The sequence below is a fragment of the Colletotrichum phormii genome (assembly GCF_030913505.1).
Source record: "Colletotrichum phormii strain CBS 102054 chromosome Unknown BDP81scaffold_27, whole genome shotgun sequence".
NCBI classification, from domain to species: Eukaryota; Fungi; Ascomycota; class Sordariomycetes; order Glomerellales; family Glomerellaceae; genus Colletotrichum; species Colletotrichum phormii.
The window spans coordinates 175,941-199,112 of NW_026851469.1; the positions used below are offsets into that span (position 1 = coordinate 175,941).

Genomic DNA, 23,172 nt, shown 5'->3' on the forward strand with positions numbered 1-23,172 from the left:
AACTTCGTCATGGCAGCGCCAAAAGATCTCCAGCCGAAGGACTTCCAAAACGCCTTTCACTGGGCGGCGACGCAGCAAGACGGCGCAGTTCCTTCGTTTGCGACGCGCCCGAATGATCCGTACTCTTATCAGCCTGGGTTCAACAACAGCTTCGAGTCTGAGGCTATCGCCGGCACCATTCCGAGGGGCCAAAACAGCCCGAGAAGCATTAGATATGGATTGTACGCCGAACAGGTGACGGCTTCGGCCTTCGTCGCGCCCAGGCATTCGAACAAGAAAGCTTGGCTGTACCGATCGCGACCAGCTGTAGCTCACCAGGGATTTGTAAGTGCCTGATTCATCAATTGGCTTTTGGTTCCAAAAGGGTTGCTAACTCTACTCTTCGAGACCGATCTTCCCGATAACAAGGACACTGAGTCGACTTTCATCCCGATCAACCCTCGAGTTCACATCTCTCCCACTCAATTGGCATGGAAGCCGTTCCCGGTTCCTGAAGGCAAAGACCTGGACTTTGTGGATGGTCTCAAGACTGTCGCCGGTTCCGGAGATCCAACTCTTCGAGAAGGCCTCGCCACTCACGTCTATCTTTGCAATAAAAGCATGACAAAAAGGGCCTTTGCCAACTCCGACGGCGATTGGCTCATTGTGCCTCAGCAAGGTGCTCTAGACATCCAAACGGAGTTCGGTTTCTTGTACGTGCAACCGGGTGAGATTTGCGTCATTCAGCGCGGTCTTCGCTTCAAGGTCAACGTCGAAGGACCAACTCGTGGATACATCCTGGAGATCTGGGGCTCAAACTGGGAGCTCCCTGAGTTGGGTCCCTTGGGAGCAAACGGGCTGGCCAACGCTCGCGACTTCCTGCACCCGGTTGCCGCATACGAGGTCACGAAAGACGATCCTTGGAACATCGTGTACAAGCTCGGCGGAAAGTTCTTCAACAGCACACAACGGCACTGCCCCTTCGATGTTGTTGCCTGGCACGGGAACTACGTCCCGTACAAGTACGACCTTACCAAGTTCGTCAACGTGGGCTCTATTTCCGTAGACCACATCGATCCGTCTATTTTCTGTGTCTTGACATCCAAGTCCCGAGACCCAGCCGCGCCCCTGGCCGACTTCTTGATCTTCTCCCCTAGATGGGACGTCGCGTCTCACACCTACCGACCGCCGTACTACCACAGAAACTGCGCTTCTGAGCTGATGGGGCTGATCTATGGCGAATACGGAGGCCGGTCTGATGAGTTCCAGCCGGGAAGTATCTCATTCGAATGCGGATTCGTGCCTCACGGCGTTGCATACGAGCAATTCGCCGCTGCGTCCAAGGCTGAACCCCCTCAAATGCAAATCTCGCTCGGCTCCATTGCCTTCATGTTCGAGACGAGCCGAGCTCTCACTATCACCGACTATGCCTGGAACAGCAAGGAGAAGCATGAGCACGATCCCAAGATGTGGGATGATCTGGTGGACAACTTCTCTCAGTTTGAGATTGATCCTAAGCTTTTGAGATCTAACAAGGCAAACCATCTGAGCTAAGCGTGGTGTTGACAAGAGACCATTTGAATGAATCACGTGTAACATGTTACAGCGGCTCGTTACCGCAGAGTACGCTAGTATAGAATAAAGAAAGGCAACGAATCCTTCTAAAGGAATCAGGCGCAAGAGAAACGTCAAGGAGACCATTTGTAAACAATCCCAGAATGGAATAAGTCTGATCTGAACTTTGTATCAAACAGCACACCTGCACACCGGACCTTCTGGGCCCCTCCTTCCACGAGTACCAGGAAGAAACCGAGGCTCAAGCCTCACATTATAAGATTGTAGAACCTCATGCGATTTGGAGGATCCCATTTCGCCTTCAGTTCTCTCAACTTCTCTAGTCTCCACTCGTCCCAACCATAAACAGCCTCAAGGGACTCGATTCCATGGGCATAATTCACATAGGCCCTCAGACGCTCTGGCTCATGGCTCGCCTCAAGTAGGTGCCCTCTCAGCTTTTCTCCGTACTCTTGAGCGAGTGCATCAAGAGACGCATTAGGCTTGTACATAATGTACGACGTTACCAGAATGTTATCATCTCGGTGCGGGCAAGCTGAGCTCTTTTCATCGACGGCTTTAACGCCGTGAGTCGAGTACCCTTCAAGGAGGAAGAATGATCCGGCAAACTCTGGGTTGCGGTTTGACATGTCGGCAATGTCATCGAAGACTCTCCGGACGACAGGCAAATCATACGTCTTGAGACCGATCGGATATCTCAGGCCCGTGTAGCCTTTGGCGCATCCGACACTATCACTGCTCATAAAGGTCAAGCTTGCCAAATCTGGCATAGGTGCTGCGCCAGCTTCGACATTTATGTGATCAATGTTATAGAGCGGCTTCGCATATTCTGTCGATTTCTCGAAGGTGTCGTCCGATATGATGGCGTACCAGATTATGGGCTATTCCATTTTTAGCAATCGGAATCCGCTTTGAAGACGTTCTACATTGTCATGGACTCACTCGCTTGGGGTCGATCTCTGGTATGTTGACAAAATACATCCAGTGCGTGACTTCCGCAGGCTGAGTCTTCATCATCTCGTTGGTCAGACTGAGGACTTCCTCAAGTTTGTCACCGAGGTAGATGAAAATCTGGTAAGACCACTTCGTGTTTTTGACATCGTAGACCCGGTACTGCCATTCAGTGACGATGCCAAAGCTGTGCCCGGCTCCCCTCAAAGCCCAGAAGAGATCGGGATTCTCATCATCAGACGCTGTGACGAGCTTTCCATCCGGGAGAACAACTCTTGCTGAGATGACTTGGTCCGAAGCTAGGCCATACTGGCCCTGAAGCCATCCTTGGCCGCCTCCTAGAACCGGAGCAGATATACCAACGCACTCACAGATTCCCGTTACTTTTCGTCGTCAGTATCAAATCATGGGATTCGAAACGGCTTCTAACGGGGCATACCTGTTTGCTTGCCTGCTGTCCACAAGGTGTTGACAACCTCCCTGACACTCGCTCCACCTCCAATCGTAGCAATCTCGCCATTCCCAGCGATGAATACCTGGCTCATACCGCGAAGGTTGATGGACACCACGTTCTTGGCCAGACCCAGGGACTCTGTCGCACCGTGACCCCCGGATCTAGCAAGAAAAGGGAGCCCTTGCTCATTGGCATAACGAACTCTGTGGCTGCGAGGGTCTCGTGAGGTTCTCTCGTAGCCGACGAATCTGGTAATACGCCTCGGCCATGAAGGAATCTGACGACTTCTCTGACGATACCGTCGTTGGCGCTTGCAAACCATTCGTCTGGCCAGTGGCCGATATCATCGGTAATCTGGTAAAACAGGTGTTGCCCCTCGAGTCCTTGCTTAGCGTAGATTTCCATCAAGAAAACGAGGGCGGCGTCGACCTGCTCGCTATTCGGTGTATCCGATGGTCTGAAAGCCCACTTTCCCCAGTATGAATCGTTGATGTCTAGCCACTTGAGAGGTATAGGTACCCTAGTCATCGCCATTCTGGCTGACTCGCTTATAGCTGTACCCTGGCTGGTGCTCGTACTTGAGACAGCCGGCGTGTTTGATCTTGGTGGACTGGGGGTCGAGCCGCTTATCGGGCGTGGCAGTAGTAGACTGTCGTCGCTGGCCTGGGTTGACGGGGTCTGGTTCGATCCCGCCTCTTCTTGCTGACGGGCGCTAGATCTCGTCGTTACTCCTGGCCTCGTTGCCGTGGGTTCCTCGGGCTCAGCCACCATCTTGGTCTTCTTCTTACTCTGTCTATCTCGTCTTTTCGTACTTCGATGGAGCAGATTGCGGGTAGCCTGACGACGTCTCGATCACGTGGCGTTTCTCCCCAAGTAGACACCCGGGAGGCGTATACGTACGTTAGACGAATTATCGCTGATCGGTGATCTGCTTCCAATCGATTGGTATGAGAAACAACGAAAAGAATCCTCTACGCGTCGTAGTTCGCGTTTCGCGATTTTCTCGGGAGTCGGTAATTCGGTATTGTCTACGGTAAGGTCGTCGGATAATTATCGAGATCCGTGGTGCTAATCAGGGCTTGTCTGGGATCCAGAGACGCACTTGAGATCTACGCTTCAGTCTGCTTGAAGGATCTCCTTTCTTCCTCGGTCGCGTGGTGCCCTTTTGTGCTTGAGTCGAAGGGCTCGTACTTCACGCGTCGGAAGGTATAGTCGGTACATTGTCGCGCGGGCGTAAGTCGCGGGCTGCGGAAAATAGATATAATTTTCGCGCGGTCTGGCCGCGGTTGGTGTACTTGACAGACTTAAATTCGCGGTCTTGCCGCGAGGAAGTCGGTATAAGCAAAGGGTCCTTCGTCGGTCGTCGGGCGCTCGAGGCGTCTGGCCGGTCGACCGTCGAAGGCGTTGCTGACGTGATGGACGCCTCCTCTCGTGAGATTCGAGAGGTCAAGGGAGCACGATTCCTCTATCCCGTTCGGTATTAGAGAGTCGTCTCTTCTGCTTTCGTGAGATGCCTTGCTGATCTGCGATAGTGGAATTTAACCACTGATCAGTGTTGGTATCCCTATCACAGGGAAGTTGGTTCGAACCGTAGGGTCCTGGGGGTGACGAAGTATCAATATCTCTGTATTGATTGATTCTGCGTAAGGAGTAGAAGGGAGATTCCAACCGGAGGTTGGGTGGGTAGTCGAGGTCTAAGTGTACCCCCCTCGAGGTGGCCCACGCTCTGCCCCTACTCGCGGTCGAATCGGACTTCCAATCCGACACTAACATCACGTGCTGAGGTTTGGTACTTGGGAATTGGGCGACCTGCAAGCCAAAGTTCCTTAGATAAGGGTGGCCTGGCTGATGTGTTAATTGCAGCAAGATAAATCACTCTTAAAGGACTTTTGTGAGGGAAGACCCATAATGCAGTGGTGTGTACCCGACAATGAAGCTTATTCCATTGACTGATGTGCTGAATGGCGTCACTACATCCGTCACTACATCCGTCACTACATCCGTCTCCAATCTTTCTCTAAATTTTCTCTATTTCGAGATTATTCATAGGCGAATATAAGGGCAATAAGATCGGATTATGAGATTGTTTGCTATTCTGGTTCATAACTTACAACTGTGAAATAGGAAATCAAAGGCTGCAGGTGCTTAACGCATGATACACATCTACGATATTTCTCGAACAAAGCGACAGTCATCTTCGAGTCTCAGGTTTGTTGAGGTTCTCGAGCGCTTGAGTCAGAACTATGGCGCTTGCGTTACGCCAGGCTTCTCTGTTGAAGCCAGAGATACGACTGGCACAAGCAGTTTCCGAGTTTGAAACTTTGCTCAGCTCTCCACAGAAGGCATCTTTCAGGACTGAGCGTTCTAAAGCCTGCACCAAACCCCCGACCGCAGGTGACGTGATGCGACTTACGGCCGAGATTGATCATGAAGCCCGCCAGAGGCGACTTTCATCCCGATGTTTTGGGCCTCGTCTGACCAACCTGCTACAGGCAGTCCAACAGTTTGCTACCTTGGGTGATGTCGTGGTAGGCGGATCTCAAAACCTCGTCGCGTGCGGAGTATGGGCAGCGGTCAGAGTGACCTTGCACGTAAGTAGATCCTGGTCAAACGAGCTAGGGGTATAACAATTGAAAAACTAAATTTGCTTAAGATGTGTATCGGCTTGTCTTCGTATCTAGAGAAGCTGTCCCTCCTCTTCATGACAGCTTGTAGACAGGCACCGCGACATCAGGCAATGGCTTTGATCTATCCGAAATCCAAAGAGTTGTAAGACCACCTCTGCGAATATTTCATCGTCGTCACTCGTATCTGCCATCGAGTTCAGTCCTTTGTGCGGAAATCAACGCTCAGCCAAATGACGAGTTCCCTCAACGATTCAGACATCAAAGACTTTCAATCCGATCTTGTCCTATGGTCCACATCCATAAAAGAAGAGGTCGATCTATTGCTCAACCAACATCATGAGACCGAGGCCCGGTCAAACGCCAAAGCACGAGCACTAGCAGCTCGTTGGTCGTCCTCTACAGCACACCGGTTTGACGTCGAAAAGAAATCGAAGTGGCTTGATAGTTGCTCTACCTACGATTTTGAGACAACATGGAATCAAATGAAAAAACTGGGTTCAACGTCATTGCTTGCAACCTCAAGCGAGTATCAGCAGTGGAAGAATCTTGGCTCGTCAACATCAATTCTCTTTAGCGGCAGAATCGGCGCCGGCAAGTCGGTCACAATGGCAAACGCTGTGAGCGATCTCAGTCATGACGAAAGAGCTATTGTGCTTTATTTCTTCTGTCGATATGATATCCCAGAGAGTTTGAATCACCGGACGATCCTTGGTAGTTTGGCAAGACAGTATCTGACCTGTTTCCCTGTCGGGAGTGATGTCTTCGCTGAAGACTTATTCTCTCCCCAGATGGGAGTCGAAGATTTTGCCCATGTTTTGACACTTAAGTCAGGAAGAGAAACAAAGAAGTATATAATTGTGGATGGTCTGGACGATTGCATTGTAGAAGAACGCCGAATCGTCCTGAAACAACTCAGAGATGCATGCATTCAACCATCATCGAAGTGGCACTTGGGAGTTTCCGCCCAGTTATCAGCCGACCGCTTCATCAGGAACCAACTGGAACCAACATGGGAAATCTCACTTCCTAATGAGAATCAAGATATTAAGTATTTTATCGATTTTGAAATCAAAGCTCGTCTCGAGAACGGCGTTTTGGCCGTTGGAGATCCCGGATTAGTCTCAGATATCAAGACCGCTCTGATTGACGGGTCAAATGGGATGTAAGTAATACTAAAAAAAGGGAAGGAACATTAGTCGCCCTCAGTTCTTTCCTCAATAACAATACCCATGTGTACTAAATGCAAAATAGGTTTCTTTGGGCGGCTCTCCAACTTGACGCCATTTGCTCAGAAAATCAGACCACGACATACGAGAAGCAATCAAATCACTTCCTCGAGATCTCGAAACAACGTACGCTCGAATATTGGGGAAATCAGCGGCTCGAGATCCTCAGAGATACCATAATCGAATTCTCAAGTTTCTCGCCGCAGCATATGAGCCACTGACATCAACTCAAATACGAGAGATGGCAAGCGTGACCATAGGCGAGGAGAAATATGACCCTAAAAGGCTGATAAACAACATCAACAAAGTCCTTGGTTTCTGCGGCAGCTTGATCGTGATAGACGAAGAGGAAGGTACTGTTCGATTTGTACACCACAGTGCCAAAAGCTTTTGCCAAGGCTCTCTGGGTCATATCTCGAACTGGCAATTCACGGAAGAAGAAGCCCACAATGAGCTCGGCGGAACGATCCTGACATATTCGAACTACTCTATTTTTGAAACCAAGCTTTCGAGAAATGTCATTCCGGAAATTGACGCTGGAAAAATCTCGACTGGGATTATCCCATCGGGTGCGGATGGACAGCACTTTCGCCAAGACCACGAAATACCCACTATGTATCCACTATTACCCCGCATTTAAAGGGGTACTTGACGATACGTCACTCATCCCTATGCTCTTTTGCCTATTATTATCACTATTATTACCATTTTGATTGATACTGTGATGTCTTCTGGTGATTCTGATACCTCTATTGCATCTAATGCTTCTATTGCTTCTACACGCAGCTGTATAGTAGTTGAGGTCCACCCAGAAGACCTTACTGCTGCCTGTAATACAGACTGTACGCCCGAGCGCTGTGACGCAGCTACAGTCCGGCCCCACGAACCTCCGGCAACTCAGCATGGTCCTCTGGGCTCCTTCCGACCCTTCAACGTGCCGGCCCGGGCCCAAGAGATACGGGGGCTGCCGGCAAGCCCGCTTGAACTGTTCCTCCAATACGTTCCGCAGAGCCTCGTAGAGCAGTGGGCCCAGTGGACGAATACAGCACCGTTGTCTAGGGAGGGCCCTAGGGCTAGACGGGCTACAGACAAAAGGAATACCTCTATTCCATGGGAACAGCATAGGAAGGGATCAAGAAAGGTATCTTCACCTTGTACCTATTGTGGTAATAGGAAGGCTTTAAAGGAGATATCTGGGAATGCCATCGCTCGGCAACGACGGCAGACAACTCGAAAGGGCTGCTTAGATTGTAATGTACCGTTATGTATTAGCAAAGATTGCTGGTACCTCTGGCACACCCAAAATTTATAGGAAATAGAGGTACTGCAGCCCTATTGGTTAACTTAATAGATTTGCAAGCCCTTATTGGCTCTACCCCGCCCTTGGCGAAAGTGCTGTCCATCAGCACCCGATGGGATAGTGTAGATCACTTGGTATACCCTTACACTGTATTGGATGTTTAATAAAGTCCTGCCGTATGTGTACTAGACTATAGCTCAGGAGTCAGTCGTTGTGGTACGATGCTTCTAACCCGGTCTTTCCGACTTGAATCCGCCAAGCTCGTAAACCTCGTTTACATGGCTGAGCAAAGCTGCGTGTAAGCAGAGATTTGTAAGAAGAGCTTTCTACAGTAGGCACGATCAGACATACATGTATCAATTCAGATATTAATATGCTGTCAACGTCGCTCGTTACTGGCCACTGGAAAACACCCATCAGCCGTCCATCAGCACTCTCTCTTCATCACCACATTCACTAGAATCACACTCACTTAAACCTCTACTCAATCACCCGCTGTCAAAATGCGTGCTGCAACCCTCATCGCCGCTTGCTTCGCTGCCAGGTTCGTCTACACTTGACCTCGTTTCCTCCGACATCGGCATGGCTAACCACATATTTTGCTTCCAGTGCCGCAGCTCAGACGATATACTGCTGCGTTAGCAACGACCAGGACCAGGTTGTGCCCATGGACGATCAGACTGAGAGATGTTGCCAGGCTTCGGAGGGTAACATGCAGGGTGTAAGTACTGGCCCAGTGGACCCTCGACTTTCTTGAGTTGAGATCAGGACTAATCTCATGGGAACAGCAACACGAGTGCGCGCTTGAAGTAGGACTCTTCGGCTTCAGCCAATGCTGTCGCCAGCAGAGCACGTCCACCTGTAACTTCTGATTTAAAGGGCGCGAAGTTCGGTGGCGCAACGGGGGATTACCGAGGCCTCTCACACATTATCAATGCTGTTGGAAATCGGAATTTGGATATCATGGGCGGCAGGTTTTATGAAATCTACCTGAAGCGACTTGGGGTTCTTGTTAGTGAGCTCGGATCTTGGCTGAAATACAACTCGATCTGTTGATAAAACACAATGCGCCATCCATTATATATGTGAAGTGAAATTACTCAATCGCCCAAGTCGTCTACGTTGTTCCGAGTCACCTAGTGCGATAACCATGCACGAACATTGCTTTAACCAAAGATTTGTCAGCTCAATGCCTCCCCCCCCCGTATGGTTGGTGAATGTATTTAATTCCAACCTAAATTCGTCATATACAATGTTCTGTCCCCGATCGTATGTTTCCAAAACCTAATACGGCCTTGATAATGTCTAGACACTAGCCAAAAACGCCCCGCCGCAGCAGATGCTGCGCCGCCGACCTCATTTTTGCGACAGGTTCGGAGTCCAGCGGTCGCCAATTAGCGGCTGCCGTTGTAACACCCATTGAGTGACAATAATTATCCTCTTAAGGCTTAGTGCCTGGTAGTGCTCACTGCCTCCAGCACATTTCCCAAAATGGGAATAGCCTCCTTCTGTCAGTCACAACGTCACTGTTACCCAAATCTGCTATATATCACTTGCCAAGGGACGCCGAGACGTCCCTCAACTTCATAAACACTTGTTTTAAGACAGTTCAACGAAACTATCACCAACCAGAACTTCTCAACGCTAAGCCATCAACTTAGCCAAATTCTTTTCCTCAACAAAAGTCGAACAACTCGCTCCATCATATTAAAAGCACGGCAGTCGAGTCTTGCTTATTATTCCCATATCCTCAATTTCAATCATGAGCTCAGTCTTGTCTGGAAACTCGGACTACGGTGACGCGCCTCCTGGTTACAAGGAAGCGCTTAGTTCAGGAAGCTTTGTGTCACCAAGCGACAGTGGTACAATCAGCCAACTTGACATCCATGCCATTGGCTATGACACGAACCAGGCCCTCACGGGCAACGTGCTGGAAAATATCCCCGTGTACCGTTTTGGCTCTGGAGAGCTTGAGTACACATCCATTCGGCTGAAAAAGAACTCCAACTCCTGTGCTCTCGTCCGCGGGTCCGACTCTAGCCAAACACCTTTGATATCAACGATTTACCGCTGGGGCCCTGGTCGGCGTCCCAGAATGAGGATTCTATCCCCGGGAACTACTGCCACAGTGGAAGAGGCAATCGAATCGGACCATCTCGTCTGCGAGGTAGTCGAGGTCAAAAGTCGCAACATGATATCGCGCACACAGGAACTCAAGACGTCGTTCGGCACCTTCGAGTGGCGCTACGGCGGGCGTGATGAGCGCAAGGAAGCCTCCGAAGCGTCCTCACTCCTGGTTCTGGAACGCACCGACGACGCCGCATCGGCCTTGGCCAGTAACGGCAAGGTCGGCAAGCGCGGCGTCCCAGTCGCTCAGCTTGTGCGCAACGCGGAGCTTCGTACCCAAGGCACCAGTCGCTGGATGGGCGGCAATGGCGGCCGCTTGATCATGAACCTTGGAATGTGGACGGATGACAAGAAAACAACCATTAAGGACGCCGAGGCTTTCATCGTCGCCAGCTGTATCCTCATGCTCAAACGAGAAGCCGATCGGTTCAAGGACAACCAGATTGCTGCTGTAGTCTAAGCCAGGTACGGCAGCAACATGACTGCGATCCAGATGGGAATCGGGGGCGTGTAGAGGATGAGCCTGCACTGCCAACTAGGGGCTGGTGAGCGGCGAATTGTACTTTTTTCAGCGGATAAATGTAAAATGAAGTATTGTAAGAAGACTAAACTGGCAACCAGGTGAGGTCTAGGCCTTTTCTGACACTTTGGACAAACACTAGAACAAAGTGTGCACTTATATGAGTTGAGAGAAAGTGTACCGTACCTATGAGGCCTATGCTAAGTGATCTGCGGACTCTTAGGTAACCCCTAATAGCCATTGAACTATCACCGTTCTTTCAAGACCGATAGATATAGCATTCTCACGTTACGACTTTGATTCTAGGTTTAATCAAGAGGCCCTCCTGTTCAGGGGTGACGATGGTGCTTTGGCCTCTCGCCTAAGTCCTCGCGGTTCCCACGGTTCCCAAGGCCGTTCCAAACTCTATAGACCCTGCTTCACCAACGCTAAAACAAAGAGATCTTGACTAGATAAACTACAGAATTTGAGTTTACTTCATACTTCGAGAAATTCTCCATGGTCTTTGTGACTCTAGCTGGTCTTAGCTTTTGGCAATCCATCAGGCCCATGTTTCATAGAACTTGCCTAGCGGTAACACCGATGGCGCTATCACATTTCACATCCAGCACCCAAAACTCAATCTCACATCTTCTGAATTGAGTTGTTGGTCTGCCCACAGCGTCGACTCATTATCGCGAGGGCCAAGTTGTGACACAAGCACCCTGCTTACCTGATGTATATGGAGTGCAACGCCTAGTAAAGTGAATCTCGAGTACAATTTGACTCATCGCTGCCCGGCTGCCCCAAATAGCATGGGCGGAAATCAACAGGACACGTGTCGATTTCATATTTGATTCTTCTCAGCAACAAATTACATATTTACTCGAGAGATTATGTCATGGGCGTATGCGGCACAGTCTATGGTGGCCAGCCAGAGCAGGCTGCAGTGAGGAGTCTCGAGCATATCAGCTCCACAATCAGTCTCTTGGCAGTTAGGAACCAACAGCCAAGGTAATTTCACACGGGCCGTGTTGTGTTATAAAGTAGGCAAGCCTACTATGGAGCCGTCAACATAACCTACCTCAACTTCCGTGTGCCTCTTTACATTCTTAGACCGTTCACCTTTGTCTCAACGCTTGAAACAACCGTCTCCATTGAGTTAATGACAATGCCAACCGTTATTCGACCAAACGACGTAGTCGTGGGCAAATTTACAGAAAAGCCATCCTCAAAACAAGAGTTCTACGAACATATGTCTCTCCAGAGTGGTGATTGTGGGCAAGATTCGATCCAAACATCCGTCTGCAATGCAGACAGTGACACCATCGTAGCCTCCAAAAACGGTCACGTAAACACAGTCCTCCGCGCCTGGGAACAACACTTACACCTCGAGCTAAGACCCGATGACGTCTGGCTAGCCGTCCTCGTCCAGTTCAGCTTCTTCGTCAACGGGCCTGGTCGCGCTGAACTATTGCGCGATCGTTTTGTCGCCCATGAGGGCAAGCAGGACCTCGTCGTCTTCGTCGAACACGGGGCCACCGCTCAAAACATTGACATGACAGCGTTGACGGAGAAATTGGTCGATCTTGTCAAGGAGCGGATGGTTGATGAAACCATGGCCGACAGGCTACTTCCGACCTTCAGCACAACCTTGCCGAGCGACCGCACGATTGCGGCCGCCGTGTTTCTCGGGACCATGAAGCAGTACTTCGCTTACGGCGTTCAGGTCGAGTGTGGATTTCCCTCCGTCACCCTCCTCGGCGAATGCAGTGACTGGGCCGACCTCGCGAGGCGTGTTCGCCCGGCTGGCAGGATTTGATGTCGATACTTTGGACGAAGAAGGGTCATCTATATCCGAGTGGTCGCGCTGTCTCACCGTGGTGGTTGATAGGATGGTGGATAGCTTTGACCGGCCAGAGGACGACGACGTGCGCGACTTTTGCACGCGGGCGTGTCACTCGGGTGGAAGCGGCATGTAGGGATCGGTAGTCCATCAGTCTGGCTGGCTAACAGCCTTTTTGCTGGTGGCGAGCCGATGGGATGAGGCAGAAGGCGTATAGCGACGAGGAGTCGCAGCGGGAATACTCTTGGGCTGATGAGAAATGGCAGAGACTGGAGGTATCCGGGGTTAACGGGTTTCCGGTCATCGATCAAAGTGAGATACCCATCGGATTGGCGAGGGTCCCAATCGCCTTTGGCAATCAAGTCGTTGGAGAAGAGGGGTTAGGTGCTGATGGTACGGAGACGATACTCCTGGCAGGGTCTGGTGGGATGAAGTTGCTGGACGGTCGGGAGTTGACGAGGGTAGCGCCGTTTTCGAGCTGGTGGCTCTTACAGAGTAAACTGGAGCTACGGGAACGCAGACCCCAAATTGAACCAAGGCCGAAGGGACTCGTGGAGCGCAAGTCAGGCTTGTATCAGAAGAATTCTGGTGGAGTTGTGGTTAAAAGGACATGGATGACTAGGGCGTATGCCAAGTCCCTTGCGAGTTCTCAGTGAGTCTGGAGATGTCTAGAAAAACAAGGCATTGCAACTACCGCAACAAAGGGAAGATACTTGAGTTGTTGAATCAGAGACTAAAGAAGCTCAATATATAGGCATAGACTCGTTGCTCGTGCCTCCTATTTTATCTCGCTGCTTTCCAGACAGGAATGGTGATGGTGTTTTCTTGTAGCCTGGATAATCGAGAACAATCTTACGGAAGGTCCTCGAAGCTGCGCCAGCTTTCTCGAGAATAAAGCCATGTGGGAAGTTCCTTCCTTTCATGAATCTGAGGTGCACCTGCCTTGGTTAACTGCAGCTGTTCTTTCCGTTTGCTGCTCTGCTCACGACCGGTGCCCCTTCGGCCTTTCTTCCTTTCTCTCGCATACAAAAAAGCTTCTTCCTCTCTCCAAGCCTTGCCTCTTTCTTCAACCCGACATATCAAAGTCACCGTGCCTTTCATACTACTACTTCACCAACTCTATTCCCCCCATTCATTAATACAACCAGTACATATCTTATCACCATCAGTCCCTCCCTCTATCTGTAATTCACGAGCTCTCTACCATGTAGCTAACATCATGCACAAACAGACAGCCATGCCTCCCCAGAAGAACTCCGATGCCGATGCTGCCGCCGGTGGCCTCGACCTTACTAATTCCGAGATCAAGCTCATGTTCGCCATGATGGAGATCATGAACCGCCCTTCCATTGATTACGACGCCCTTGCCGTCAAGCTCGGCTCCGCCAGCGCCAACGCAGCTCGCACCCGCATCGCTACTGCTGTTAAACAGCACCATACCTGGTTCACCGGCCCTGGTGGCCCTTCTGCCACTGACGAGGGCTCCTCCACCACTGGCAATGACGGCGGCACCCCGGTCAAGAAGCCCCGTGTCAAGCGCACCCCAAAGAAGAAGGCGCCTTCCGACAAGGAGGATGGCGAGAATGGCGAGGAGCAGGACACGCCTTCCAAGAAGAAGGCTCGTATTGCCAAGGTCAAGGAGGAGCTCACGGATACCACTGCCGAAGATATCAAGCCGAAGCTGGAGAACCCTGGTGTCATCGATGGCCAGATCTAAGGGAAGGAGATACCGAGGAGGTTCAGGTTTTACACATACTTCACTTGGATTGTGAGCAAGTTGCTTCTAAACTTGGAGAGATCGTCATAGTGCCACCAAGGAATCGGGTTGTCTTGAGGCCTTTCGAGACCTGGGCTGGGTTTGGATGGATATGGCAAGGTGGACTGAAGACCTTAGGGATATTCGTACATCGACAGAATTCACTACATTGAGTTTTCAACAAAGAATTTCTCAGTTACCAGTGCTGTTTCTCCGTAAACCCCAATTCTTTTGTGAATCAAAGCCAGTTGATCAATGTTACTAAGATGGTGACCTAGGCCGATATTCACAAGGGCTACATCCGTCGCGATGCCCGCTGAAACATGCATCTCGGCCTCAATATACCAATAGCAGAGGAAGTGCATGTTACTGCCATGGATAGGTCTTAGGTTTGCATCCCTTAGGCTGTCTTTGTTACATTGAATGGTTCAGAAACCTTTGGTGCTTGTACAAATTCTGCGAATCTCCCCTAAATAGAAAGGGAAGCTAGGCAGATGAAAGAATGAAGACACCTTGGATAAATATGGTTGCGGGGTGTGCTCCGAAAAGAATTCCATCATGGTTTCTCTTCAACAACCTCCCCATCACGCCATATACCCTTCGGGAGGTCTGCCGCAAGGGCGGCTGCGCCCTTGCCGCTACGGCGTTAAAATACAACAACAACAACAACATCACGCCGGCCATGGCCCATATCTATCTTGCCGCCACCACGTGTAGCTACCACGGGACCCACGCAAATCCAACCACGACCGTGACTGCCTTCCTGCATATCACGTGGTTCCTGAGATGAATATTTTGAATAGCTCTATCTGCATGATGTTTGGCACAGACTCATCAATCTATCCTCAAAGGTCATTCCACGCGGACCTTGGTCTACGTACAAGCAAAACTAGCCCATATCATAACAAGGTTTGAGAGGGCATTGGCTTGTCTTTGAATGGATTAAGATCCAGAGAGAAGACTGACGAGAAATTATAGAAAATTATTATCATCATAATATTTCGTCACAATTGCAAGCCGAGAACCAGTCTGCCCTGACTCGACAAGCATGTAAGGACAAGCACGATATATTGAATTACGGAGGAATCAAAACAACTGAAGAGAAGAACGATTATGAGCGAACGGCTCTGCGCATGGGATCCAGTTCGCCATCCTTTATGAAAGTCTTTCCTCGACATGTCGAGATCTTGATTTGTGATGTGGACCTGAGAACTGATCTGACGGCCTCTGGGACCGGACATGATGATAAGATAGGAAGACTGGAAGACGCCAAATGATACCCTACGACAAGATCACTACTTCTGGGCGGAAGATTGAGGTAACGATATGTCGTCGCGGCTGCAATGCCCCGCGCACCTCGCGCGAGGCTCCTCAAACTTTGACAAGCTACCCATGATATATCGCCTTGTTGGCTAAGTGGTATAGCGTCTCACTAGTACCTAGTGACATGAGAAGATCGGCGGTTCGATTCCGCCACGAGGCATTTGTTTTGTTTTTGAGAAGTCCGACGAACAGGATTTTGATGTTTATCGACTCACAGCACCTTTCTATACTTTTTTTCTTCTTACTTTCTCATCTGTTGTTGCGCGTGTAACTTTTGTAGGTCCTGCCATCTCATCCGGAGACCGCGAAGGTTTCGCCTGGTAGGGCTGTCCGCCCGCGTGCACATTCCACCCACCCATCCATCCATCCATCATCCAGGAACGTGACCGCTTGTCACACACGTCGCATGAAAAGTCAAAACAAGGACAGCTCCTGTTCTGCTCCATTATCCAGTTGAGCGAAAATGGAATTGACACAGCCTTGCGGGTTTGCCATGTCCAAATTGTCCACAGCCGCAGGACTCCAGCAAGGTCCAGCCAGCAAGAGCCACAGGGAATCAGGGATGCCGATGGAGAAGAGCAGCAGAACTGAGAAAGCCGCGGGAGGAAAAGCCGAGCTGGTCGCACGGCGGCTGTGCAGAACTGCCAGAAACTCCATCCGCAAAACCCCATTGAAAAGAAGGTCTCAGGGATGGACCGCTGCGCCCCTCCAGAAAGTGGGCAGAAAAACACTGAGACAGAAGGGAAAGTCAAGCTGAGTCTGGCGGCCTGGCCTGGCGTGCCCCCCACCTCCTGAGAAATCCATCCCCCCTGTTCTTCCTAATTGAGTCGACAGATGGGGTGTCAAAAGTATTGGATGATCCACGGGGGAGGGACAGAGTTCAATAGCTTTTGAAGTTTGGAGTGCCTTGCATATCCTGGATAAGAGAGGGCGCGGCTGCGAGCCTGCAACAGTAGGAGGGTCACACGGCATCATATAAGAGCGTGCCGTGCATGCGGTATTCACTCTCCCCCCTCCAGATATCATAAGTGCGGCTGTTATTATGAATTACTCGCTTCCAGAGCCGTGGGAATCGGGATCATTCTTTACGCGAGTTGGCGAAGCATTGGGTCCGGCCCCGGCCCAGAATTCGATCCCGCTCACGGGCCTGGGGATGGCATCATGGCCGTTGCGCTGGCTTGGCCGCTTAGCCACGTTTCCGATTTCCCACAGTTCCAGATGTCTCCATCCGCCAATTGACACTCTCACGAATACCCACTTGGTATTCCCTATGAAGAATAAAACGGCATTGTTGGAAATTCACAAAAGGCCGACGACGGAGTAACTCGAGCAGAAAATCAGAAACCCGCTGGGATGAAGGGTGGTCTTCATCTGTTAGCGTTTTATTAACGTTACATTGAATTTCACGTGCCTATGTACCACGCCTACAACCACGATCCAGTTTCTGTAGTCGGCCAATTGGCCAAATCTTGGTAAGGTTGATGAACCGTCTGCGCATTAGTGATTCTCGGCCAAGGACCGTCTTGTGCCAGTTGTACACTAGACAGCGGTTCCATACGCCACCTGACGTCAAGTATGGTTCTGTTCTTCGCTGTCTCGGGTCAATGGCACAATTAGGTAGGTGGTGAACAGAGACTCTAAGAAGTTTGAACCAGAAAAGGGCAGAAAATCAAACCACCAGCGACCACTACGCGAAAAACCTCGTATCCATCGCATTCTCTCGCCGATCTGAACCATTTGCAAAGCAAATCAAGCAACCACTCGCACAACAAGCGCGGGCGACTAGCGGTTAGCGGCACCTCGAGTCTTTATCTCGGCTAGCACCAGACTTGCCAGTTTGACACGGACAACAGCGAACAACACTGGGAATCCAGAACATTATTACGACACTTATGACGGCGGTGGAGCCGTCCCCTGATCGCCCCCGATTATGACTCGCGCTCGGAGCGCGCGCCCGCCCAGAGAGGAAGGCCTCCCAAAGACCAAGAATTGGAATTGGACCAGTTTTTTTTTTTTTTTCTCTCTTGCTTCAGACCCTCTCTACTCTCTACGGACTAGTTCACTACAGTACTGCCATCCGTAGCAAGGAGGGGGTGGGATGGTCCCTGTCCCGAAACCCTTGGTGTCCCCGGCCATCGGATAGCTGGGAACTCTGTCCAAGAAGTGTGTCCAGGTAGTGTAATCTTTTGCTGTTTACTCTTTGGGAACCTGTGCTCCTGTTTTTCTGCCAATTTACCATCTTAACTTTACTGCCCTACCTATTGGGTCGAATTTGGACGACTCTTCACCGTTGATCCAAATTTCACGAGTATTGCGTCTTGGAAGATCTCCCGCCCGCGTTCTTCAAGACTTGTTGATATCTCACCGGGCGGCCCACACCAAACGTTGCTCGTTGCCCCGACGGACCCTTCGATTTCGGGGATTTTGGAGAAAAGCTACGGGACCATCCCACGAGGCCAAGAACACAGCACCGGTTCTGCACTCGTTTTGCGATCTGGACTTCGTACTCAGGGCAGGATATGGACTAAAAGGGGTTGAACTCGAAAAGGATTCGAAAGCACCAGAGCAAACAGTCAAGGCAGCCTTTACCTTGGATTGACTTTTAGTTCAATCTTCTTACAGAAAGTAAGAAAGACAGCAGTAATCGGTCTGCTGCTATTCTCAGCGCGTGGAGCGGCCCAAGATTTCCCTCCCATATAAACGAAAGATACCCAAATGACGACGACATCCGACCCGAATCCAATGACAACCCAACGAGGCGCGGCGCCGCTGACGACCGTCTTCACGACGCCAGACTTTTGCAATTCCCTCTACTGGACAAACACAATCACACCGCCCCTCTCGAGCGTGGTATGCATGCCGACATCATGGCACCAGGTCAACGACTACAGCTGGGGCTACTACTCCCCCGGCATCTGCCCGTCAGGCTACACCGAAGGCTGCGCGTTCCCGACCTCGCTCGCGACATCAAAGGACGGCGCCGTCGGCATGGGCGGGCCCGTCACCGTCGGCGAGACGCCTAGGCTATGCTGCCCGACGGGGTACGTCTGTTATACAGACACCAAGAGCTACGGGTACAGCAAGTGCATCTCGACGATCCCGACGACGTCGTTTTATAATAGCGATAATCAGCCTACCTCGCAGCTGGCGCTGGTGTACGCGGTGCAGGTGCGGTGGGCGAGTTCGGATTTGAGTATTTTGGAGACGGATCCGACGGTGCCGGGGGCGACGTTTACGGGGGCTACGGCGACGGGGAGTAATTCGCTTGCGACGGCGACGGCGACGAGTACAGACGGGGCGGGTACCGGATCTTCGGACGGAGGCGGAGGGGGTATCTCTGTCGGCACGACGATTGCGATCGCGGTTGGATCCGTAGCAGGGACGCTCGTGCTGGCGCTGCTGGCGTTTATTCTCCTCTGGCGACGCCGTAAGAGACGACAGGCACAAAAGCTAGCAGCAGCAGGAGAGAACGGCGGCGGCGCAGACAGCGACTCGAAATCAGACTCCGTGGCGCCGTCGATGGCACATAAAGCGCCCGTGGGGAAATCGTCTCTAGACATCATGTCGCCTAGCACGGCGAGGCCGGGGACGGGGACGACTGTCGTGGGCGATGAGGCGCTGCACTCGCCGCAGTCGCCGACGACGACGGCGCAGCTTGACTCGACGACGGTGATGGAGATGGAGACAATGGAGAGGCCGCAGGAATTGCCTGATACCAATGAGGTTTTCGAGATGGAGGGCGATATGCCGGGCCCGCCTTTGTATCGGGAGAAGGAGGGGTGGCCTCTTAGGTGAAGAGGGAGTTTGAGAGTTGGAAGACGGTGTTTGCGGCATCTATCAGCGATGTGTATATGTTACCATCTTGTCTGTCAGGATATACCTACTTATTGTGGTTTACTGTGTTGATTTTCTTGTAGCGCCGGAGTTCATGTAGAGATAGGTTATGGGAAGCCCCCGGCCCGCCTCAGTCGGTTCCTTGAAGGGCCTTGGAGGAGCAATACTCTAGAGAGCATTATTTTGCAAATACTGCAATAAAATATAATCGAAATCAATTCTACAATAGGATGGGTTCCATGATAACTTGTCGACACTCAGACGCTACGATTGTTCACGCGACGGCACGATGGTTTAGCGTCCACACAAATGGTAGGACATAGTGGCGTCTAACAGCAAGAACTGTCTGCCTTCATGTCTGTTCGAAAATGAAGGTCCCCAAACAATCATACATCGATGCGGCATCGCCTTTCATCGAATCTTACGTCTTCTACTTAAAGACCTTTCCTCGCCTCATGCATCTGGAAAACATTCACAGCCCCGCCACTGATTCAAAGTGGCTTCCGTCGCTCTACCTCTTCTCAAATTAGAAGCTTAGAGACTTGGAGAAACAGAGCAGAGCTGCGACCGATTTCGACGCCGGATTCCAAAAGCTTAACTATGCCCAGTGCACATGAAGCAGTAATGTTCTTGAAAACGAGAACTGGATAATTGTGATAATGCTGGCTTCATGGATGAGCACTTTATATAAAGTCTAGGACATTCCCTGATCAACTGCAGTCGACTCCTGACTATGCCATTCGTTACTTCAGTTACCTAGGCACACTCTCATGGCTATGTCCAATAACAAGCACCTCTCGCCCTCGCTCATCAGCCGCTTGCAGCGACACACAACATCGGCAGCGGTGCCCGTTTTGGACCGCTCAAGCCTACATTCCAGGCTACTGGCGCCACTAAGATGCTTCTCCCTCCCGACGCCCCGGCGTGCCCCCTGTCTCAGTTCACCTCGCTGATTCGGCGGAGGCGACAGGGCTACAATAGGCAGAAATGGCGGGGCTTGTAGGATTCTCGTTCCAACATCCAACATTTGATGTTGGTGTTGGACGGCGCTGACGGATATAAATGAGTGTCTTTGGCTTAATTTCACGTTTTCGTAGCTTTACTTTCATTTTCGATTCATTTGTGCTTCATCTCACTTCGTACCGTTGAAAGAAGTCATCAAAATGTCTCGGCGATCCGCAGAAACGATGAACATCCCGCGGGGTGTCGATGTCGTGAATCCCAATTACATACATCCGCATCTCGTCATGATCGGTAAGTACCACTGATTTATTATGAGACTGTTCTCACAAACAATGTCCGAGACCTCACTACGCAACAATCTTACTCATATCTGCATCCCTAGCCGACGTCAACGCCCTCCCGCTGGACCTCATAACCCAATTCTCCTTCCTCCTCATGGGAACCGGCCACCTCTTCAGCGGCAAACCCTCAACACGATCACCCTCACCACCAGAAGACGAAGACGAAAAGACGCTCTGCGCACGCCCCTACAACGACTGGGCCCCGGCACCCTACAACACCTACAGCATCCGCGCAGACTCCTTCCTGAACAGAGCCATGACCGCCGTCTCTGGCTTCGGCGACATGCTCGAGATCGTCACCTCCACCAGCACGGAGTGCGATCGCGACCTGCACCATATGAAGACCCGTCTTCTCTCTGGTGCGCCGCCCATGTCGATCGCAAGGTGGCGCCAGAGGGGTCTACATGAGCTGGACAACATTCAGCGCGCGTGTCAGCATCTTTGTGCTGTGGTGGATGCGTTTGAGTATCTTAACCTTCCGCATAACGAGGCGCGGATGCGGAAGGCGTGTAATAGTGTTTGGAATGCAGGTCACGACTTTGGGAAGGCTCTCAATGCGTACCGGAGGGAAAAGGGGCGCGGGAGTCCGGTGCCTGTGACGGCGCTCTGGGAGGAGTATATCGTGGACTTCTTCGATACCGTGGCCGCGAGGGCGCATGCGTGGGTGATGGCGCGGATAGGCGAACTCAAAGAGGCGCTCCTTCTCCAACTACGGCAAACCACACCCGTTTCCGACGGCCCAGCGTCCGCAGCGCAAATGGAGATTTTGGATCGGTTCCACGACCTCACTGAGATAACGAATAAGGCAGACACGAAGATCATGGTGCCGTTGTGGGGGTATACCCTCCGCACTCTCACCTCTGCGTCTGCGGCGCCGAGACTGAGGGATGATTGGAATGGGTATAACGGGCGGGAGGCGATGACGGCGTATCCGTATGATATGCGGTTCCGGTCGAGAATCTACGGGATTCGGTGCCGGTACCTTAGTCGAGCTGCGCAAGTGCAGCGCGCGATGGAGAATGTGAGGCTGGGGAGGGAAGTGCTGCCCATGTCGGATCCGACGGGGTTGGAGGCGACGTGTCGGGCGCAGATGAGGGAGTATGAGCAGGCGAGGAGGGAGTTGCGAGGAGGGAGTTGCGAGGAGGGAGTTGCGAGGAGGGAGTTGCGAGGAGCGGTGCCGGGGGTGGGCGATGAGCCGTGGATTGCTGGTGTGAAGGGGATTATGAGGACGGCGGCTCATCAACCGTTCAGGGTTTGGGGGTTTATTGGGTATCGTGTGTCGTATGGGCATTCTGATGAGGAGTGGAAGGCGTTTCTGGGGAAGTTTAGGGATGATGTTACGGCGTGGGGGGAGGGTGTTGATGGGGCTGGTGATGTAAAGCCTATGTGCAAGGTGCGGTGGATTGATGGGCGGGAGCATGGGATTCCCGAGGGGGACGTCGAGGCGGCGAAGAGGTGAGTTTACTCGTTGATTGGGAGTTTGATGTGAGATTCGGTTACTGACGTTTCTCAGGCATTATGGAGAGTATTGCAAGTCTCCGGCATGCGAGGGCTTCATGACTATCAGCGGAGGCGTCTTCCTAGTCGCGGATAAGGCGTCTATGGATTCATACTTGCACCCAGTCAAAGATGATGCGGAACCGATCATCCCACGCGGTGACCTGGGACCTTTCGTCTTGGTGGCCAAGCCGGATGCCGAGGATAGTGAAGCTAGGGCTCCTTCATCGGGGAGCAGGGGGCCGCATCGAGACATAGATGCAGCTGGAAGACCGACGATAAGGCGGGATTGGAAGTTTGATGGCACTGTGAGAGTACTCGGGACGGTCTTGTTCGACGATGTTTGGGCGCTGTTGTCACGGAACTCTGTGAAGCTGCCGGATTTGGCACAGATGGCGCAGGTTCACCCAAGGCAGGTCTACGTTGGGCCGAGTGTGCCGTTGGAAAGGGACGGGTGGCGGACGGCGGGTGAAATGGGGTTGACGGTTTTCAAGTCTTTTGAGAAGTGGAAGAACTCGTGAGGGCGTCTTGAATACATCTGTAATTGTATGCGATGATGAGCTGTAATGAAAAGATTCCCGTGGCCGCTCAGGTGAGCAAGGTAGCAACTGTAGGGCTATTTGAGACGAGGAGCCCATCGAGACTGCTCACTTGTCCGTCTTGTTCGTGAGTCTGCGGCACTAAATATGTTCACTTGACATAGAACGCGGGGGGGGGGCTCTTTACTCCGATGCGTCGTACTTTGGACAATGGCTATCGAGGCAGCATGGTAGACGATGAGCCATGGGCACCCATTGTGATGTAAGATGAGAGCGCGTGTTTTCTAGTAAGCGATTACGTCTACATTGGGCTGGCATTGCCATGCACGTTGAAA

General features: G+C 51.5%; 10 protein-coding genes and 1 non-coding gene across 11 annotated transcripts; 9 read left to right on the forward strand and 2 right to left on the reverse strand.

The window, feature by feature from the left end:
* Positions 1–9: 9 nt before the first annotated feature.
* Positions 10–1,533, forward strand: BDP81DRAFT_331349 (homogentisate 1,2-dioxygenase; the record flags this gene model as incomplete). The annotated part of the gene is made up of 2 exons (XM_060585497.1): positions 10–324; positions 388–1,533. 2 exons carry the CDS (start codon positions 10–12, stop codon positions 1,531–1,533), a joined length of 1,461 nt encoding a protein of 486 aa, XP_060439733.1.
* A 269-nt stretch (positions 1,534–1,802) lies between these two features.
* BDP81DRAFT_383983 (uncharacterized protein) lies at positions 1,803–3,056 on the reverse strand (the record flags this gene model as incomplete). The annotated part of the gene is made up of 3 exons (XM_060586944.1): positions 2,945–3,056; positions 2,497–2,888; positions 1,803–2,435 (listed from the first exon to the last, which is right to left on the reverse strand). The coding sequence occupies exons 1-3, from the start codon at positions 3,048–3,050 to the stop codon at positions 1,803–1,805; spliced, it is 1,131 nt and encodes a 376-aa protein (XP_060439734.1). The 5' UTR covers positions 3,051–3,056.
* Positions 3,057–5,202: 2,146 nt separating this feature from the next.
* BDP81DRAFT_475433 (uncharacterized protein) lies at positions 5,203–8,085 on the forward strand (the record flags this gene model as incomplete). The annotated part of the gene is made up of 7 exons (XM_060594734.1): positions 5,203–5,550; positions 5,675–5,728; positions 5,787–6,748; positions 6,838–6,938; positions 7,121–7,381; positions 7,607–7,953; positions 7,986–8,085. 7 exons carry the CDS (start codon positions 5,203–5,205, stop codon positions 8,064–8,066), a joined length of 2,154 nt encoding a protein of 717 aa, XP_060439735.1. The 3' UTR covers positions 8,067–8,085.
* Positions 8,086–8,354: 269 nt separating this feature from the next.
* Positions 8,355–9,222, forward strand: BDP81DRAFT_410415 (uncharacterized protein). Its single transcript, XM_060589124.1, has 3 exons — positions 8,355–8,656; positions 8,722–8,833; positions 8,901–9,222. Exons 1-3 carry the CDS (start codon positions 8,616–8,618, stop codon positions 8,982–8,984), a joined length of 237 nt encoding a protein of 78 aa, XP_060439736.1. The 5' UTR covers positions 8,355–8,615; the 3' UTR covers positions 8,985–9,222.
* A 652-nt stretch (positions 9,223–9,874) lies between these two features.
* On the forward strand, positions 9,875–10,699 carry BDP81DRAFT_331561 (uncharacterized protein; the record flags this gene model as incomplete). The annotated part of the gene is made up of 1 exon (XM_060585515.1): positions 9,875–10,699. One exon carries the CDS (start codon positions 9,875–9,877, stop codon positions 10,697–10,699), a length of 825 nt encoding a protein of 274 aa, XP_060439737.1.
* A 940-nt stretch (positions 10,700–11,639) lies between these two features.
* BDP81DRAFT_454193 (uncharacterized protein) lies at positions 11,640–13,399 on the forward strand (the record flags this gene model as incomplete). Its single annotated transcript, XM_060592910.1, has 4 exons — positions 11,640–11,752; positions 11,789–12,536; positions 12,755–13,236; positions 13,339–13,399. 4 exons carry the CDS (start codon positions 11,640–11,642, stop codon positions 13,397–13,399), a joined length of 1,404 nt encoding a protein of 467 aa, XP_060439738.1.
* Positions 13,400–13,803: 404 nt separating this feature from the next.
* BDP81DRAFT_454194 (uncharacterized protein) lies at positions 13,804–14,301 on the forward strand (the record flags this gene model as incomplete). The annotated part of the gene is made up of 1 exon (XM_060592911.1): positions 13,804–14,301. The coding sequence occupies one exon, from the start codon at positions 13,804–13,806 to the stop codon at positions 14,299–14,301; it is 498 nt and encodes a 165-aa protein (XP_060439739.1).
* A 1,441-nt stretch (positions 14,302–15,742) lies between these two features.
* BDP81DRAFT_t323 lies at positions 15,743–15,823 on the forward strand. Its single transcript has one exon. It is a non-coding gene; the product is annotated as a tRNA-Thr (tRNA).
* Positions 15,824–15,852: 29 nt separating this feature from the next.
* BDP81DRAFT_438775 (uncharacterized protein) lies at positions 15,853–16,367 on the reverse strand. The gene has a single exon (XM_060591346.1). It carries the CDS (start codon positions 16,332–16,334, stop codon positions 15,888–15,890), a length of 447 nt encoding a protein of 148 aa, XP_060439740.1. The 5' UTR covers positions 16,335–16,367; the 3' UTR covers positions 15,853–15,887.
* Positions 16,368–18,378: 2,011 nt separating this feature from the next.
* Positions 18,379–18,879, forward strand: BDP81DRAFT_278097 (uncharacterized protein; the record flags this gene model as incomplete). Its single annotated transcript, XM_060582984.1, has 1 exon — positions 18,379–18,879. A coding segment is annotated over one exon (501 nt), but the record flags the coding sequence as incomplete, so codon positions are not given.
* A 1,781-nt stretch (positions 18,880–20,660) lies between these two features.
* Positions 20,661–22,819, forward strand: BDP81DRAFT_454196 (uncharacterized protein; the record flags this gene model as incomplete). The annotated part of the gene is made up of 3 exons (XM_060592912.1): positions 20,661–20,751; positions 20,843–22,256; positions 22,315–22,819. The coding sequence occupies 3 exons, from the start codon at positions 20,661–20,663 to the stop codon at positions 22,817–22,819; spliced, it is 2,010 nt and encodes a 669-aa protein (XP_060439742.1).
* Positions 22,820–23,172: the final 353 nt, after the last annotated feature.